Consider the following 18,508-nt stretch of genomic DNA (forward strand, 5'->3'; position numbering starts at 1 on the left):
GAAGACTAGAGGGCCTGCTGAGATCTACCAAAGCTAATGCCCCCAGCTTAAAATCAGTTTGGCACAAAGATAAGAGAATATGGTCATTGATAAGCAGCCAGATTTTATGACGTGGTACATGAAAAAGTAGAGAAATTAGAAATTTTAACAAGAAATATTTCAATAATTTTAATTTATCCAATAAGCTAATAGAGTATTTGAGAAGCTACAGAGTCAATAGAGAAAGGTGCAGGAAATGATGAAAGACAGGGGATTGAAGGAAAACTAAGGCAATAACTCAAGAAAATTAAAAAAGAAGTTAAACTTTTTATTCATAAAGAAGCACCAAGGAAAAGATAAGAGTTATGTAGTACCTTATTTTAAAAATTGAAGTAAATTTCACATAACATAAAATTGGGTATTTTAGTCATTGAGAATGTACAGTTCAGTTAGGTGTTACAATCTGTACCCGTAATTCCAGGACTTGGTAAACTGAGGCAGAATGATGATTAGTTAAAAGTAAGATTTCGGAAGCAAAACATCACTGTACAGTCTGGAAGCTGTGGTAATTCATACTGTTGTGTTGATTGTATTTTCTAACTCCAGAATGTATTCATCACTCTTAAGAGAAATCACACTTAAATGGTCTTTTCCCATTGTTTGGACCCCTTGGAACTACTTATCTGCTTTCTGTCTTTGTACATTTACTTTGTCTGGATATTTCATATAAACAATCATTCTATTTGTGGCCTTTAATGACTAGCTACTTTTACTTTGAATATTGTCTTCAAAGTTCATCTATGTTGTTACATGCATAACTACTCATTCTTTTTTATGATAAATCATAAATAATTCTATGATAGATCCTTTTATCTATTCATCTATTGACAAATGTTGAATTTGAGTTCATCTTTGACTGTAAATAATGATGCCATGAACAAGAATGTATGTATAGACTACAATAAATGGTAAATAGTCTCTCCTATCCCATTCTGAACTTTTGTAACAATTTTGTCTAAGTTTTACATTTGAAGAGTTAGTTACAAATACCAGAATCATAGTTTTAAATAATCACAATATATTTGTTCCATTGAATTTTAAGATATTTTTCTTTTTAAAAACTAAGCTATATTTTCCTGGGAAAATGCTATAAATTTAAAAAGAAAACTTCCTTAAATAATCTTGTTTCTTTGACACTATTTGCTTGGAGTTCAGCATAGTTCTTTATGGGTTGTTTCCTGAATGTTTTTTGGTAAGGTGTAGGACCTTGTACTAGTGATTTAACTTACAGAGAGAGGCCCCCACTTGTCTTACCCAGAAGGACCTTGTTCCTGGGGGATGTAAGCCTACAAAAGTAAGGTGTTTACTATTAGCTTTCTCATTTCTATGAGAAGATGGATTCTAAATTTTAATTGATTAGGAGTTTTTTAGTGCTGGGTCTCATTCATGTTAGATTTGCACATTCCTTTTTTAAATTTAATACATTCAGTATTATGCAATGAAATTCTCATTTGGTCTACATTTGTGTTATAATTATGATATAGTTTCCCACTGCCCCTTCTTTCACACTGTTTCCTGTTACAATGAGCAGGTCTCCTATATCTGATATTACAATGTGTAATTTTGACCTATGTGGCTGTTTAATAGGTAGAATATAAATATCCATAAAATAGCAAAAATAAATCTGAACTAATAAAAAATAATCTCTTGGGAAAAAATGAAATAAAACCAACATTTTCTTTTTAAAAAAAATAGCCAAAAATATCATCTCTTTAAGTGGAGCACTGGTAGGCCCCAGCCCCACTCTTACCATTTTGAATTGAAAGCCATGAAACTTTGGGCTCTGTAGTTTTAGACTTTTAAATAATGACAGTATAACCTGGTAATAGAAAAACCAAAATCAAGGGCTCTGCTTGTGTTATATATAACATAATCTGTTATTATCTGGAGGGTTCTTTCTTTTTAATGTTAATCTAAAGTTGAAACAGAAATGTAAAAGTTTTACAGAACTTTAGTTTAATAATAGAGTGCCTCTGTATGGTTCTTTTAGATTCGTGTGTGTGTGTGTGTGTGTGTGTGTGTGTGTGTGTGTGTGTGTGTGTGTGTGTGTGTGTGTGTGTTAGACCTTGGTTTTTAAATTTCCTGTAGTGCCTACATTTAGTACCATGCCTCAGTAGCCAGTTGTTTTAGTAGCCACTGTACTCTAGGTGGGAACTTCTATAATAAATATGATATGTCTGTATTCTGAGCTAAAGATTGAGAATGTGTTTATTGAAACATGTAATAGTGTGGAGCAAAAGGTTCTATTCTCTTTGCCCAACACTGGAATATGTTGAAGGGATCAATTACAGATGTCCCAGGTGGAATACCAGCCTGGATCACGGAGACAGTAGTAGGTAGCATGTGAATGTCATTTTTCTCTAAGATAACATGAGTCATTTTAGTAATGTCAGACCCCAAAGAGCTCCTTTTGCACCTGCCCTGGGTGATTCTGTGAAAATTCCAGTAAAGAAAGATACAGATTAGACAGGTATTTGTCTTTCTCCCCTGTGGGTGTCCAATATAAAGAACTCCTGGCTAAAGGAGAGAGCCAGATTTTGTTATGAACAAGATTGAATTTGTGATTGGCACCAAGTCAGAGTAGGGCAGGGAGAAAATAACGAGCTTGTGGCTAACAAACTGCATTTGAAGTGTCTTGAGCTGTCCATGATGACAGGTAAGCTGCTTTGTACACAGGTGGCAGATCAAATAAAGATACGTATACTGGATGAAATCTCCTAGTGACGGACTCTAGAATGAAAAGTGGAAAATCTTGTAAATTTGGACTTGGTGAGGCACTCTCAAGTTCTAGACCATTATTAGATCATATGTCAGTATGTGTGTATTTTAGAAATGCAGAAACATGCATGTCTTGGAGCATATAGATAGTGTAACTAACTGTGCACTGTGTTTCCACATGCAAGATGTCACAAGTGGATGTCTGTGTGCCTACACACAGAAATGAATGTATTGTTTGAGCTGGACTAGCTGTTGCTACCTTATTCATGTTTTTCAATGTGTTTTAAAAGCCGGCATGCTGGCTTATTCATGCCTGTAATTTACAACACTTGAGAAGCTCAGACAAGAGGAATGTGGTGAGATTTAGGTCAGTCTGGATTACACTATGAGACTACCTCAGTAATTAACAAAATAATTAAACTAAATCATAGCTGTGAAATCTCAAAGCTTTTTTTTTTTTTTGCCGAACTGGAATTTTTTTCCTGCCCTGCCACCTGTATGGAAAGAAATTGGCCATTCTCTAACAGATATATGAGTAGGTGTATCTCTGATACTTTAAAGGGAATGTGTAGAAAATCGCTGGGGTGCTGTCTATTGCCTTCAGCTCCCGTTAGAGCACAATTCTAGATATAACCTTTTCAAAATACTAGTCTATTAACAATGCAATATCCAAGTCATTTTTATTATTAAAAGTATTTTGAAGAGGTTTACCATATTTTTAAATTGGAAACCACTGGTGATTGTATTTTAAGAAGTCAAATTTATGTCTGATACAATTAATTATTACCAAATCAGAAATAATAAATTGACATGCAACAATGATGCAAAATGTAGGGAATCATATATGGTTATTTTTCTACTCCCACACTTGAGGTTTTTTTTTTTTCCTGGTAATGCAAAAATAAAACAAACCAGTAAATTTTCAGTGCAACTATTTTGTAAAAGACCCACAAGCCACTTCCGCTCTAATGTTGCTTTCCTTACAAATGAAGGTAAAGTCACAAGACACAGGCACACCCTCTTTGCTTCACTGTTTTAGTTGCTTAATTCACTCTGTCTAGCAGGATAAAGCAAGGAAACTATTTATTCCCATAACCTGGTTTCCATATACTAACTGTCTCATTTAATTTAAAGTAATAATGTGTAACTTGTTCTTAAAGCAATGATATTTCTAACCAAATTCTTGGGAAACTGTATTTAAATTAAATTAAGCAATAAAGCTGTTTAGTGGTAAAATTTCCATATTTCACTGGATTTAAAGATGTAGTCTCTGCTTTGCTAAATGCACATTTCATAATCTATCAGATTATTATATGACCATCAGTTTCCTTTTCTGTATGTTGCTATAGCAAGCATTTCCAGCCTACCACCTATGGGCTACATATATCCCAGTGTAGCTATGAATACTACCCAACACATTTGTAGATGAGAAGGTCATTGCATCAGCATGAGAAGAGATGGTACCACTGCAAGTGGTTTCCCTTGTAGGAAGCAAAGGTTCTAAAGGTCATCTCTACACATTGTCTGTTTGAGGACATGTTTTTCTGATTGTAATGATCAGTGCCCCATACAGAGCAAGTCTGGGGGACATTCATCCATTCAGTTGAACCAAGTTCAAACTGAATAGTAAAATAAGATTTTAAATGTATTCACTATAGGTTTTTTGCAGTTTGTTTGCAAGGTGTTAGATCCAGGTCCCTTTGTGTACCAGAAAATGACTAACACTGGAGTCTTGCCTGTTGGGAAAATATAATCACATGACTATTGGTCTGTGTTGAGAGCTTTTCAAAGTGTTGACCATTGACCGTCATTTACTTATTGATAAAGTTAATCTATGTGAATAGACCAAGAACCTGCATTTCAGAAAAATTGCTATACTTTGTGAAAATCATTCAATAAAATCTTGTTTAAAGGTACCTTAGGAAATTATATGTAAAAATATAAGATATATGCAAATGAAACCTTTTTTAGTAAAAAAGCAAATAAAGAGGCATGTGTTTTTTTAACATGCTTTTCTGAAATAGAAACAAGAAGCAAGCTGAAAATACGCTGAAGTGTTTTCTTGACTCTTCTCATGATTATAATGTTTAGCTTTAAGTCATTCAACAAATCTAATGTAGTATTCTGAATATTTCATTTTATCAACTAGAATAATTTGTTAATTATTAAAAGGGATAGCCACATCTGCAGCTGTAGGCTTCCTGTCCAGTCCAGCTGGGGGGTCACCCTGTCATTAAATATGGTTTCCTGTTTCTGAAATTGCTAGGTGAGGTTAACTTGGGATATCTTTTATTTACTTCTGATGTTGTTGATGATAGTCACTTACTAATCAGGTGCCCACACTTTAATTTTCATTATGAAACAAATTTTTCCTCCTAGGTATTTGGAGTAGATGACAATCAGGATTATAATAGGCCTATTATCAACGAAAAACATAAAGGTTTGGTAAAAGATTGGGCTCTCAACTCTGCTGCAGTAGTAATGGAAGAAAGAAAGCCATTCAGCACACCTGGGTTTCATAACTCAGAGGTATGCATTTCTTTTTTATGTGCATAAAAATGTAAGTTTTCATCATTTGGAAGTTATTTTAACTATTGATATATATATTCTCTTGTGAAATACTTCAAAAACTACATTTTGACTAATTGTTATTTTTGAATGGAAACCTACAACAGTTTTGGCTTAGTTCTTAATTTTCATCGTTCTTTCAAAGTTAGTGAGCAAAATAATTACAATTCAGCAAGGAAAATAATTACAATTCAGCAAACAAGTAATACACTGCATATTCCTTTTTGTAAGTAGCATGAGACAAAACAGGAAATATACACTGGTTATACTTTCTAGGAGGAATGTGTTTTGAATTAGAAGGCCAAGTCACCAGGAAACATGTGAAAGGTGCAACTTATACACACACTATAGTAAGTACCACTGTGGTACAAGCCAGGATGTAATGAGGATAAGAACTGAGATAGCGCCGGGTGGTAGTGGCACATGCCTTTAATCCCAGCACTCAGGAGGCAGAGGCAGGTGGATCTTTATGAGTTTGAGACCAGCCTGTTCTACAAGAGCTAGTTCTGGGACAGCCTCCAAAGTCACGGAGAAATCCTGTCTCAAAAAAGGGGGGGGGGAGAGGAACTGAGATACTGAGATAGCTTGATTGGCACAGCTATGACATTAGAATTCCACTCCATCTTATGTATCAAAAGAAAATATAAAAAATTGTATAAGTTGGAAATGTATTTGTTCAGATAATAGGCAGTAACTTTCAGTGAAAGGAAGCCTTCAAACTTTTACAAATAAGGAAAATGCAGTAATTACCCTATCTGGGGTCTTAAATCTTGTCATTTGTAGAGCTGGAATTTGAACCTTTATATGAACTATTTATTTTAGTTTGAAAGAGAGAAGGTGTGTGTGTGTGTGTGTGTGTGTGTGTGTGTGTGTGTGTGTGTGTGTGTGTGTGTGTGTGTGTGTTACATATGCATGTGGAAGTCAGACAAGAACACAAATGTTTTCCTGTGTTAGCTCTCTGCCTTAGTCCTTTAGGACAGGGACTTTCTCAGGCACACACAGCCATGCCCAGCTTTTTATGTGGGTGCTGGGAATTTGAACTCCAGTTGTCAGACTTATACAGCAAGTGCTCATAATCACTGAGCCATCTCCCCAACCTGACCTTGCTTTCTTAATTCATTATCTTACTCATTACATTATGTTTCTCTAAGGAAAAGAGTTATAATAAGTGAGTGGTGGATAAACATGAAATATACATAAAAATTCATTATGTAACATTGCTATTTTGTTTCTATTTTTACAAATACAAATGCCATTGGATAGTGTTAAACTTTTCCTCTGTGGCTTGCCATTTTCTGAAAATTGTCAAAGTAATTGTATCTTTTTTCCTTTTTAGACAATTTTCTAGTTTCTGTTTAATTAATCCCTGAAAACAGGTAATATTAATAGTAATATCAGGCAATGTGTTGATATTTTGACAAATCCAGGGAAAGGTTTTAGTGAATTACTTTAGATTCCCTCTCCTCTCTTCCTCAATCCATGCCAAGTAAAATTCATATAGCTCCAATAAGTTCCTGCCATTGCAGGCCTAAGAGGCCACTAAGAACAAACAACAGTATGTCCTAAGTATATAATAGTAAAACTGCCCTGTTGTGTATTTACTCAGCATGGTGCAGGATGGTCTGCACTGCCTTTAGTGCTCAGAGTTGTGGGCAGGTACTGCAAGACCTTGGAAGGGAGTTCAAGAAGTCAGATAGCTTTGGTGTCCTTTTATCTAAATACATCAATGTCTGTGCTTGACTATTTTAATCTGTTCTTGAAACCACAAAGCATATTATCTACATGAAATCATTACTTCATCAGTGTCTAACCTTAGCCTGTAACTTTGTTTGTTTGTTTTAAATAAGGTATATTTCAAATAGTTCAAAATAAGCTTTCTGTTGTAGTTTTCCATTTCCTACTTGGCATGAAATTTCAGTTTTGGTATGAATGCCTGAGTTAAGTTTTGAGTGAGAGGTGTCTTTTTATTCTTTGTTCTACTGGGGATTGAATCTGGCCTTGTGTGTGCTGAGCAGGTGCTCTACCACAGAACTGTACACTGCCAGCACTACTACCACCACAACCCCTTTTTTCTTTAATTTTAGTAGGTTTCACAGGCTGCTCTTACCTCAAGCTTGTGGCTTGAGAGAGATATTTTTTATATTACCCTTGGCTTAAGAAATACTAAGGTATGTTCATGAGTTAAGGGACCTATATACTTGACTAGACAGGTTCAGAAATCATTTGTCTTAAAAGCAAATCTAAACACAAGTGGGTCTGGGTTCAGACTGGATCTAGAAAAATTTCATAGAGCAGCTTAAATATAAAAATCTCAGGCTTTGGGTTCTTGAAATCCATTAAGACATTAATTACCTAGCATATTTGATAATTCCTGAGACCCGGAGTCAACCTGATTTCCTAGAGAGTAGCAGACTAGCAGATTACATTATTGTCTCTTCAGATTCTCTGTTCCTTTTAATGGAGTCAAAGTGACTCCAGTGGGCTAGCTGCAGAGATGTGATGTGCAGTAAACTGGAAGCTTCTGGGGTTGTCCTGGTGCTGTTGCTGTATAAGCAGCACAGGAAATGATATACTAAGTTCGGTGGTGGTAAAATCTGGTTGAAAGGAGCAGCTAGAGAATCTTCTTAGACATGAAGAGATTCAATGAAGCATAACAAGCTGAGCTTCAGACATGGCGTCTGTGTCACATGATGTGACTGAATGCAGTTCTCTTTCATGAGAGTCAGCATTGGCAGGACTGCTGCGTTGCCTCATCCTCTTTTCCTCCTTTAGGAAGGGATGTCTTCATCTGGAAGCAAGCGTTGGGTTTCACAATGGGCTAGTTTGGCTGCTAATCATACAAGGCATGATCCAGAAGAAAGGTTAATGGGATTGTCTGCAACTGTAGAAAACGGTAACTTCTTTTTTCTCATCCTGCTCCAGTTTTTACCTTTTCTGTCTTTTTTATAATACATCATGGGCATTTTAAAAAGAAATAAGCTAAACTTAATGTAGTAGGGAGTAAATTAAGCTTAAACATATTCTTATGTTTGAACAGTATGTTGAATTCAAGTAAAATGCTAGATTTTAATTAACATTTTGTGTTTTAGGGAATTAAAGCAGTAGAAAGTATCTAAATAATACAACCTTTCTTTTTCCCCAATGTTGGAAGTAAATTGAGGAGCTCATTGTGTATGTTATACAAGATGCTGTTATACCACCTACCCCCAAGTCCTTTTCCCTTAAAAACTTTAGTGTACATCACAAGTTGAACCTTCTAAAGACAAAAAAAGCAAACTAAGATTTAATAGTTCATTTTTAAACACTCTGATTTTTTTATTGTAAATTTTTGCTATTCATGTATAATTTTAAAGCTTCATGGTTTTACTTTTCAGTTAAAAAATTACTTGTTGATATGCCAATCTATTAGAAAATACGTAACTATCACTATAGTGTAATCATAAACTAAAAATAAGGTGGTAATTTGCAAATAAGCTATATATGTATGAATGTATATTATGAATTAAGTTGTCAAAATACTGATTTAATTATTTTTCATTATGTTTATAAGTAATAATGTCACCTTGTACCCATAAATATATAGAATTCTAAATTGTCTATTCATAATTTTTACAATTAGTTTTACACAAGTAAAGACTCACTTACAGACCCCCTCAAAAAATTTTTTTAATATGACCAAATTTGTTGTCTCTAAATATTTACTTTTGCATTGGGATCTGCTAAGTTGAAAAAAAAGAAAGTAGTCATTTACTTTGATAAGCTGCCTTAATATACCAGAAAATTACAGTTTAAAAGTCCCTTGGTATATAAAATTATGATATATCCTGCCACTTTTTTGTTATTTTCACATTTTTCTATTGATATAGATTTCTTTTAATGCCTTGCTAAGAGATCAGGTGCCCCCCCCCCCAGGAAGTACAAATTTCCCACAGTGATGGCATTCATTTTATACTGAGGTTATTTTTGAACTTATATCTCAAAATGTAGTATAATTTGACATTCCTTTTATTTGTGTTCTTTTGCTTTAATGAATTCCTGCTTTGGTGTTTTCATTTTATAGAGACAAATACTGGTGAAGTTGGTATTTCACTGAGAAGTACTAGCTCTGCAGCTTCCTTGGCTAGTCAGGGAGAGAGAAAAAGACGAACTCTTCCCCAGCTCCCAAATGAAGAAAAGCCTCTCGAGAACTCCAGAGCAAAGGTAGTACCACAGAGGTCAGAGATAGGAGAGAAGCAAGACACGGAACTACAGGAAAAAGAAGCAGCTGCCCAAGTCCACCAGAATGAGAAGCGTGCTGCAGCCAAAAGCCTGAGTCAAGTGGATAGGCCAGTCAATGGTGAGATTCCTAACACTGGTGGAGACAATAAAGCCCTCCCTCCCTCAGGTAGCTCTTCTAGTAAAGAGAAGAGTGAAACTGATAAAGAAACTTCTTTGGTAAAACAAACATTAGCTAAAATCCAACAACAAGAACAGAAGGAGCAGGCCCAGTGGACTCCTACTAAGTTGTCTTCAAAAAGTGCTTCAGGCCACATAGATAAATATAGGGAGGAGTCTTCTAAGCAAGAGTCCCAACTCGTAGAAAAATTGTCAGGACACTCTACAAGCAAAGGAGAAAGAGTAATACAAAATGAAAGCAAGAGAAGAAAAGCTGAGGAAATTCCAAAAAGTCAGACTTCAAAAGGAGACAAGAAAGAGTCCTCCAAGCCGTTAGTGCGGCAAGGGAGTTTCACCATAGAAAAACCCAGTTCAAACATACCCATAGAACTTATTCCTCATATCAATAAGCAGAATTCATCTGCTCCCACTTCCTTAGCATTGGCATCTGCAAGTAGACTTCGAGAAAGGAGCGACTCTTTGGATACTGATTCTAGCATGGACACAACCTTGATTCTAAAAGACACAGAAGCAGTGATGGCTTTTCTAGAAGCTAAACTGCGTGAAGATAATAATAAAACTGATGAAGGTCCAGATACTCCCAGTTACAATAGAGACAATTCTATTTCACCGGAATCTGATGTAGACACCGCCAGTACAATTAGTCTAGTTACTGGAGAGACGGAAAGAAAGTCCACCCAAAAGCGGAAGAGTTTCACTAGTCTCTATAAAGACAGGTGTTCCACGAGTTCCCCTTCCAAAGATGCTACAAAGTCAGGCACTAGGGAGAAAATTGAAAAGAAAGCAAAAAGTCGCTCTACAGACATAGGTGCAAGAGCAGATGGTCGAAAGTTTGTACAGTCCAGTGGAAGAATCCGGCAGCCTTCCGTAGACTTAACCGATGATGATCAGACCTCTAGTGTACCTCATTCTGCTATCTCTGACATTATGTCATCTGACCAGGAAACATACTCCTGTAAATCCCATGGAAGGAATCCACTTACCTCAGCCGATGAGCACAACATACATTCCAAACTGGAAGGAGGCAAAGGAACAAAGTCTAAGACTTCTCCTGTTGCCTCTGGTTCATCAAGTAAATCGACCACTCTCCCAAGGCCACGGCCCACCAGGACTTCCCTCCTGCGTCGAGCCCGGCTGGGTGAAGCTTCCGACAGTGAACTTGCTGATGCTGACAAAGCATCTGTTGCCTCTGAGGTGTCCACCACAAGTTCCACATCAAAACCACCCATAGGAAGGCGAACAATCTCTCGGATTGATTTATTGGCTCAGCCTCGGAGAACAAGACTTGGCTCATTGTCTGCCCGTAGTGACTCTGAAGCAACAATATCAAGAAGTAGTGCCTCTTCACGCACTGCAGAAGCCATCATTAGGAGTGGAGCCAGATTAGTACCATCCGATAAGTTTTCTCCTAGAACTAGAGCTAACAGTATCTCAAGGCTATCAGACTCCAAGGTCAAAAGTGTGACCTCCACTCATGGCTCTCCTTCAGGTAATTGGATCCAGATTTCTAATAACATTAGCATGTTCTCTATGTGGGCTTTTTATTTAAAAATTAAATTTCTAGCTGTCTTAGCAAAGTAATTCAAAAATAAGGTTAAAATTAGAGGGTTAATGTTCTTCCATTAAAATGTAAAATTCAGAAGTCAGTGTAATTCCAATGTCTTATACAAAGTAGTGATTTCAGAATAAGAAATTAACTGAACAGATTTAGGAGTTTTAATTTTTTATTTGATAATAATTGGATTTGTTTGTCAGAATTTTATTAGGAATTACTGTCTATTCTAAAAGTAATGCTATGCTTCTAAAATCAGGTATTTCAAATTTCTTATGGACCCATGGAGAATATACATTTTTTCAGTCAAGATGGAAATAAATAGCAGATGTAAAGAAATATGTTTCATATACTTACACATTCGGGGTTGGAGCTCTTGAAAATTAACTTTAATTTCAGTGGGAGAAACCAGATTCATAGGGGGATTGCTAAGCATATATGGATTAAACTAAATTGGAAAGTTAATTAATTGTGAGCATTATCTCACAAAGTCCTGTTGTAGCATTTAACTATAGTAATTACATAACTGAATATAATTGCAATCACTACTTACAGTCTCCCAGTATTGAAGTGATATTGGCTAATTTGTCTGTATTTAAGCTGAAGCCACTGAGAGAGAGTATATGACCACAGCAGTGAGGCAGCTAGCTGATTGTGTGTATCCTCATATAATAAGCATGTTCTTATTACCTCACAATCAGCTGCATATGTGGGTGAGGCTGAAAAGGCCGGGAAGGGTAAACCAGTTTGAAGCCTTGAAGGTTTATGATTCTTTCCCAGCAAGCTAAGTGAGCCTAAGTCTTGAGTTAAAGTGGAGGAACGTTAGTATATAACCTTCCTTTTATTTTTGCTTGATTTATAAGACATCTTTCATGATTCAAAACTAGTATTACTTCATAAACGGTGTTTTTGTTTTTGTTTTTTCCACTTCCCGTTCCTCCTTTTCACTTTGCTTTCATCCATTCTATTTTCTTTTCATCTCCATTGGTCAGTGGCTTTGGTAATGATAGTTGTAGACTGTGGTAGGACTGGATATAAACCAAAACTAGAGAATATATAGCCATGCTTCCTGAAGGATAAATGGCATTTGTTGTTCTGGTCTGTTTCCACATACTAGTCCTTGATTGACTATTAATGAATTGGTTGCTAGGTATTGTTCCTCATTTATTTCTTATGGCCCTCCCTTCTCAGTTCATTCCCTTTGCTGCACTCTGGTGTGTACTCTGGTTTCCTCTGAAACACTGCTTGCTTTACCACCTCACCTCCATTTAAGCACATTAACACATTAACATGAGTGGTGATGGAAGTTGTTTGGTAACATGGAGCATGAAGTGGCTGCTTCTCTGCTGAGTGACTAGCTCTTACCATGGGGCTAATCTAGCTTTATTCCTTATTCTTTAGCATGAGGGGCTTATTTAAGATGTGGTCTAAATAGGACCACTTGGCAAGAATGAGAAACAAGCATAAGATTTCATATCATATATAGACAAATTTTGATTTCTGCTTTGAATGCAGATCTTGATACTCACTTTTTGTTATCTAAAACAAATAAAAAGTCTTGGGATTCCTTAATGAAATTCCCAAGGGAAAATTGTTACTTTCGTTCTTTATACTTAGTAGTCAGCTTTTACATAACTCCAGTCATGAAATTTAAGAGCTATCTAGGGAACTGGTGCCAGGAGATAAAATAATTTGCCCTGGTCAGATGTCAGGTCAGAATGAGAATCTAGGACCTTTATTACTGGCTGTTGAGAAATGGAACTATATGCTAGCTTCCAGAAGACAGCTAATATCTTATTACTAGAAGCATATACAAGCTGAATATAAAGTATAATAGTTTGGGTGTTGTTCAGTAAATCATTGAAATCATATTATCCAGTCCATGTCAGTGAAGAATGTACTAAATAGTTGTTGCATGGAATTATTACTAAAAGATTTATGTTTGCTTTTAACAATTGAATATCTTTGATGCTATAACATTTCTATTTAAGATATATTATCTTGAGTGGGAAAAGAGAAGAAAATAAGGCTTAAAAGAACATGAAATTAGCTGGGCATTAGTGGCGCACACCTTTAATCCCAGCACTCGGAAGGCAAAGGCAGGTGGATCTTTATGAGTTCAAGGCTAGCCTGGTCTCCAGAGCAAGTGCCAGGATAGGCTCCAAAGCTACACAGAGAAACCCTGGCCGGGGGGGGGGGGGGGGGGGGGAAGAACATGGAATCATATTGATCAATGTTCCATTCTCCTTGTAAACTTTAAAGACCTTGAAGTTATCTACCACCTATGAATCTGTCCATATTGACATATGTAAAAAAATTATTTTTGATTCAGTATTTTCTTTCATATAATTTGGTAAGCATTGATGACTGGAAATGTATAGCAACGTTGATAGCAATTCTTTTATGCATCTCTGGTACTATTTGCTTCCAAGGGCTCAATGACTTGCCTTTCTCCCATATTTTTTTGGTGACAAAGGAAATACCCAGCTTTATTTTGGTCAAGATTTTGGTATTTAAAATTAAAGGCCCTTAGTTATCAAAATAAAGCAGTTGACCAGCTACAGTGGTTAACACCCATAATCCCAAGACTTCAGTAAACTCTAGGCCAGCCTCGGCCACTTAATGTGTTCCAGATTTGGACTGTCTAGCAGGACCCTGTGTCTAAAAGCTATATGCTACTATGAATAGCAGCACCACCACTACTAATAAACTATCTGGTGTTCATTATTTTGAGTGTACAGGTTAAAAGGTTTATTAATATTTTTAAACTTTTTCTTAAGTGTCTTCCATTTTATTCTAAATCTCAAAGTTAAAGTAGTGGAAATTAAACAGATATACATGGCTTTTGTTAATTCTTCTCTCAAGTGAAGAATGAAAATACAAAGTATTCTGAGAGAAATTTTTCTCCCCAAATAATCTTATCATTTAATACTTATAGTCAACAAAACTTGTTTGTGCTTTAACTCCCCTCTAAAATACTCTGATATGTAAAGAAAATAAAGTGTTTTCTAACCTTGTTTTAAATCTGTAATTGTATTTTAAGATTAATATAGCTTTAGTTACATTAAAAAGAAGCATTCACAGCTGTGTACTAATAAGCCCATTTTTATTCTACACATGGATAATAGTATTTTTGTAGTAAACATAGTTTACACCTTCATCAAGAAAAGAATGTACATTTTATAACTAAAATAGTTTTTTGGTAGTGTAAACAGTACATCATTTATTGTCAAATTAAAGATGAACAAATAATTTTATTTCTCAAAGGAATATATAAATATATATGATATGCACTTATGCACTTTCAAGACATATAATTCTGTTTGCTATGTTAAGGTTAATTTAATAATGTTATAAATAAATTAGTTTCTTTCGACTTACAAGTTTAAAGTGATCTTGAAACTTGCTCTCATTGTAATATGAATAACTAGTGCTTCACCAACCAACAAATTAGAAATTGGTATTTCAAACATTCCCAGTATATTCAATCTAGTGATCTATAAAGTGCCTTAATAAGATCACTCTGTCAAATGAACCTAAATATATAAATTAAATGTATTTTTGTAAACAGAAAATTCAAAAGAATAAAAGTATTTTTTTATTTAATCTGAACAACTAAAAGGCAGAAACCCTTTTATATTTTCCTTGTCATTCCACTTTCTCTTTTTTCTCCCATATGTAATGGGTTTAGAGTTGGTCTTCCATGTTCAGTTAAGCCTTTCTAGAAACCTGCTTATGGACACCCCAAAGTTGTGTTTGCTTCCATGGTGATTCAAAATCCTGTGAAAGTGATGATCACATCACCCTTTAGGAAAAAACAAAACAAAACCAACTATCTATATATACTTTTTACAGTGAGCCATGAACTTTTTCTACATATGTTTATTCTCCTACATCCATCAGTCTATACCCTAACCCAGGAGCTACAAATAGGGCATTAATGAGGACAGATGAATTGGCTCTGATTTATTACATACATTTCTATAGATATCTCTGCTTTAAGTCATCTCTGGTTGCAGTGATGGCAGTTCTATCTAAGAGCCAGCCCACATCAAGGAAAATAGAATTTTTGGGAAGAAATATCAAGAAAAGTACAAAATTCTAGTGGACAATGAGGAAATCCTGGGCTTCACTTACCTAGTATATGCAGTAGGTCAAGTTCAGGATTGAAGAGAAAGAAAAGTCACAAAGCATTAGTGGCAGTTGAGAATTGCAGCAGTTGCTAAATATTTTTGTCTCTTTGAATACCAAAGGCATCCCATGATTCTAGATTTATAAATGCAAATGATGTCTATCCAGGAATCCATTCATTATTCAAAACCAAAAACTATTCTTAGCACTTGCTAGCCAGATACTTGACCCAAGTGATTGATATATATATATATATTGTTACATCCACATTTCCTGCCCTTGTGAAGCTTACCATGAATTAGACATTTCTCTGTTCTTCCCTCTTTTATACTTTACAAATTCCTTGTATTAGTAAAATGTCCACATTAATTTGTCTTCTGATTTTTTTTTCAGTGTGTCAGCAATAACATATTTAAATGTCTTTACTAACTGTAAATGAGAAAGTAATTGCCACTTTCTTTAATGTTACTATCTGAATGACCTTTTGTGCCTTAAATGTCAGTGGTTGTGAGAGTAGCTTTTATAGTTTTACGCTTTGTAGATTTTACACCATTGTCTATTTTGACTGTACGTTTTCAGTGTTAAAGCAGCAAAGAGTTGTATTGAAGATGCTTTGTTGTGTTTTTTACCATGTAAAAAGATTTTTTCCAACCATAGCGTAACAGGATGTTGAATGACAGAGGTAATGTTTTTTTTTTCTGCCATAAGGCATAATTTCTATAACAGGAATTATGCACAATTGTGTGTTGGGAAAAGAGGGTTTCATCGTCTCCGTGTTCCAAGTCCATGTGGCATGAGGAAATCTTTTCCCTTTTTATTTTCATCGTGTTAGTGTTGTTGCTGTCATTTAAAAAGCATCCATATCTCTACTCAAGAAATATTTGCAACTGAGAAGCACCCATGTTAAACATTTATAACTAGAGCTTGCTTAGTTGTTTATCATTAGTGAACTTTTTCATCTGAATGTTTATTCACTACACTATTAAAAAAACACGGTCTTTCAGTTGTTTTTAAGTATTCATTGTTTTTAATTTATCAAAATATGTTTCTATCTTAAGGAGTAGTAGACTACAGTTGTTTTGTGAGGTGTGTATATGTCAGTAACTGAAACTTGTGCTATGTGTGAGCTCTCATGGTGATTTTGAAATCATGATTTTTATTTTGTCTTTTTAAAATGATAATATAATAATTCTTTTTTTAATAATTAAACTAATTTAGTAAATTCAAGATGGAGGCGCTTTCCTACTGATTATGCTTCCACCTCAGAAGATGAATTTGGATCAAACCGTAATTCCCCTAAACATACTCGTCTACGTACTTCTCCAGCCCTGAAAACCACTCGCATGCAGAGCACTGGATCAGCAATGCCTGCTAGTTCTTCATTCAAGCACCGAATTAAAGAGCAGGAAGACTATATCCGAGATTGGACTGCCCATCGAGAAGAGATAGCCAGGTTGGTTTTCAATCTTTTACAAGCCTTGTGGGTTGTTGGGGGCTGGAGAGAGCTGGCTAAAGCTAGCAGTTAAGGGCTAAGTAGATGACCTGGGTTTAGTTCCCAGCACACATGTTCTCAGCTCATGACTGTCTATTATAACCATAGGCTCCTGCTTTACGCAGTGCACAGACATGCACTCAGAAACACACACACACACAAAAAAAGAATTGAGAAAAATAGAAACATTACTGGTTAATAACAAAAGTTCCCTTCTTTAGTATAAATTGTCTGAGAAATGAAATCCACAGTCTTAATTAAATGTTAATTTAATTTATAAATAACAGTGATACATTAATACACTATTAATATATTAATGAATAATTAATATAATTATTAATCCCCCTTCCCATTTTCCAAGATTTTTAATAGAGATGCTGGTAGGGATAGCTTTTGAAAGATGGTATAATTCCACATAGTTAATATTAGCTTGGGCAATGTACAGATTACTTTATTTTTAATCTAATCTAAATGAATAATCTGTTTCAGATGGGCTACTATTGTTACTGGACAACTTTGAATAGGCTTTTTTTTTTAACCTTTTTTTGTTGTTTGGTTTTTGAGACAATTTTGCTATAAAATTTAAGCTGAATTGGCCATGAATTTGGGATCCTCTTTGTAGACCTCAAATGTTGGGGTTATAGGTATGCTCTACCTTGCCTGGTTTTGTTTACATTTTTATAAATTCATTAAATGCAGTTATTTCAGCCTTTTAGTTAAAACGCGACTATTTTGAATAGTAAATGACTTTTTTATAACCTTTATATAGTACAGAAGGTAAAGCTCACATTGCACATACAATTAGTAACAGTGCAGTTAAACATTTTAGATTCAACAGATGCCATAGTAGCCAAAATCTTAAGGATTTTGTCTTTCTAAATCTAAGATTTTAAAATTTTACTACAGTATTCTTGTGCTGCCCAAACATTTCTACTATGTTATATGCTAATTATCTTTGCGTTTCCATTAAGACAGTAAATTTTTACCTAGCAATATTAACAGTGTATGTACATTAGTCCCGAATGCTTTCAGAGCAGCAGCAATTTTTACCATTCTTTGATGTTTTTTCTTTGTTACCTTTTGTGGTCAGGTTTTTAATGAGACTATGTACTAAAATGTTTAGGGCAGTTGTTTAATTAGAGAAAAGGAATCTGTGAATCATGGGCCCATTTATGTATGTAATCAAGAATCCTGACATGCTTTCTGTTCTGATCACAGCCGCCAGCATGTCTTCCTGTGGGCTTGTCTTTGTCTCCTCTGGCTACACAAGGTCAAGTGGTACCAAAGGGAACTAGAACGTGTCTGTCTCCTCAGAAGGCTATCACTCATACTCTCTTTGCCATAAGTTAGAAAAACCAAAATCCTTTTATTTGGGGGGGGGGGGTCAAACCTTTCATTAATCCAAATAGAGGAGAGTGAGCTTAAAAGAAGGAAGATGACAGCTTCAAACATTGTTCCCCTTGGTTTTATTTGTTGTGTTGGTATTGCTGTTGTCTCTCCAAGAGGATATTAAGCCTAAGCTGTTGATGTTAACAGTTTTCATCCCTGGTTACCTCTATTTTTTTAGTAGACTGTGTTAATAGTATCTAGCCTTTGAGATTTTTCATTTTTAA

At 35.2% G+C, this 18,508-nt stretch overlaps 1 protein-coding gene across 9 annotated transcripts in view; it reads left to right on the top strand.

The window, feature by feature from the left end:
• Positions 1–18,508, top strand: part of Cep170 (centrosomal protein 170) — an 84,170-nt gene that overhangs the window by 45,213 nt on the left and 20,449 nt on the right. For 6 of the 9 annotated variants that reach the window (XM_027418874.2, XM_027418877.2, XM_027418875.2 and 3 more), the window contains 4 exons: positions 5,137–5,286; positions 8,098–8,218; positions 9,386–11,209; positions 16,622–16,856. In XM_027418874.2, the coding sequence (XP_027274675.1) occupies positions 5,137–5,286; positions 8,098–8,218; positions 9,386–11,209; positions 16,622–16,856 (2,330 nt within the window). The remainder of the gene's footprint in view (positions 1–5,136; positions 5,287–8,097; positions 8,219–9,385; positions 11,210–16,621; positions 16,857–18,508) is intronic. The other 3 variants (XM_027418878.2, XM_035445419.1, XM_035445416.1) reach the window with 2 other exon arrangements.

Source organism: Cricetulus griseus, chromosome 5 (assembly GCF_003668045.3).
Source record: "Cricetulus griseus strain 17A/GY chromosome 5, alternate assembly CriGri-PICRH-1.0, whole genome shotgun sequence".
NCBI lineage: Eukaryota > Metazoa > Chordata > Mammalia > Rodentia > Cricetidae > Cricetulus > Cricetulus griseus.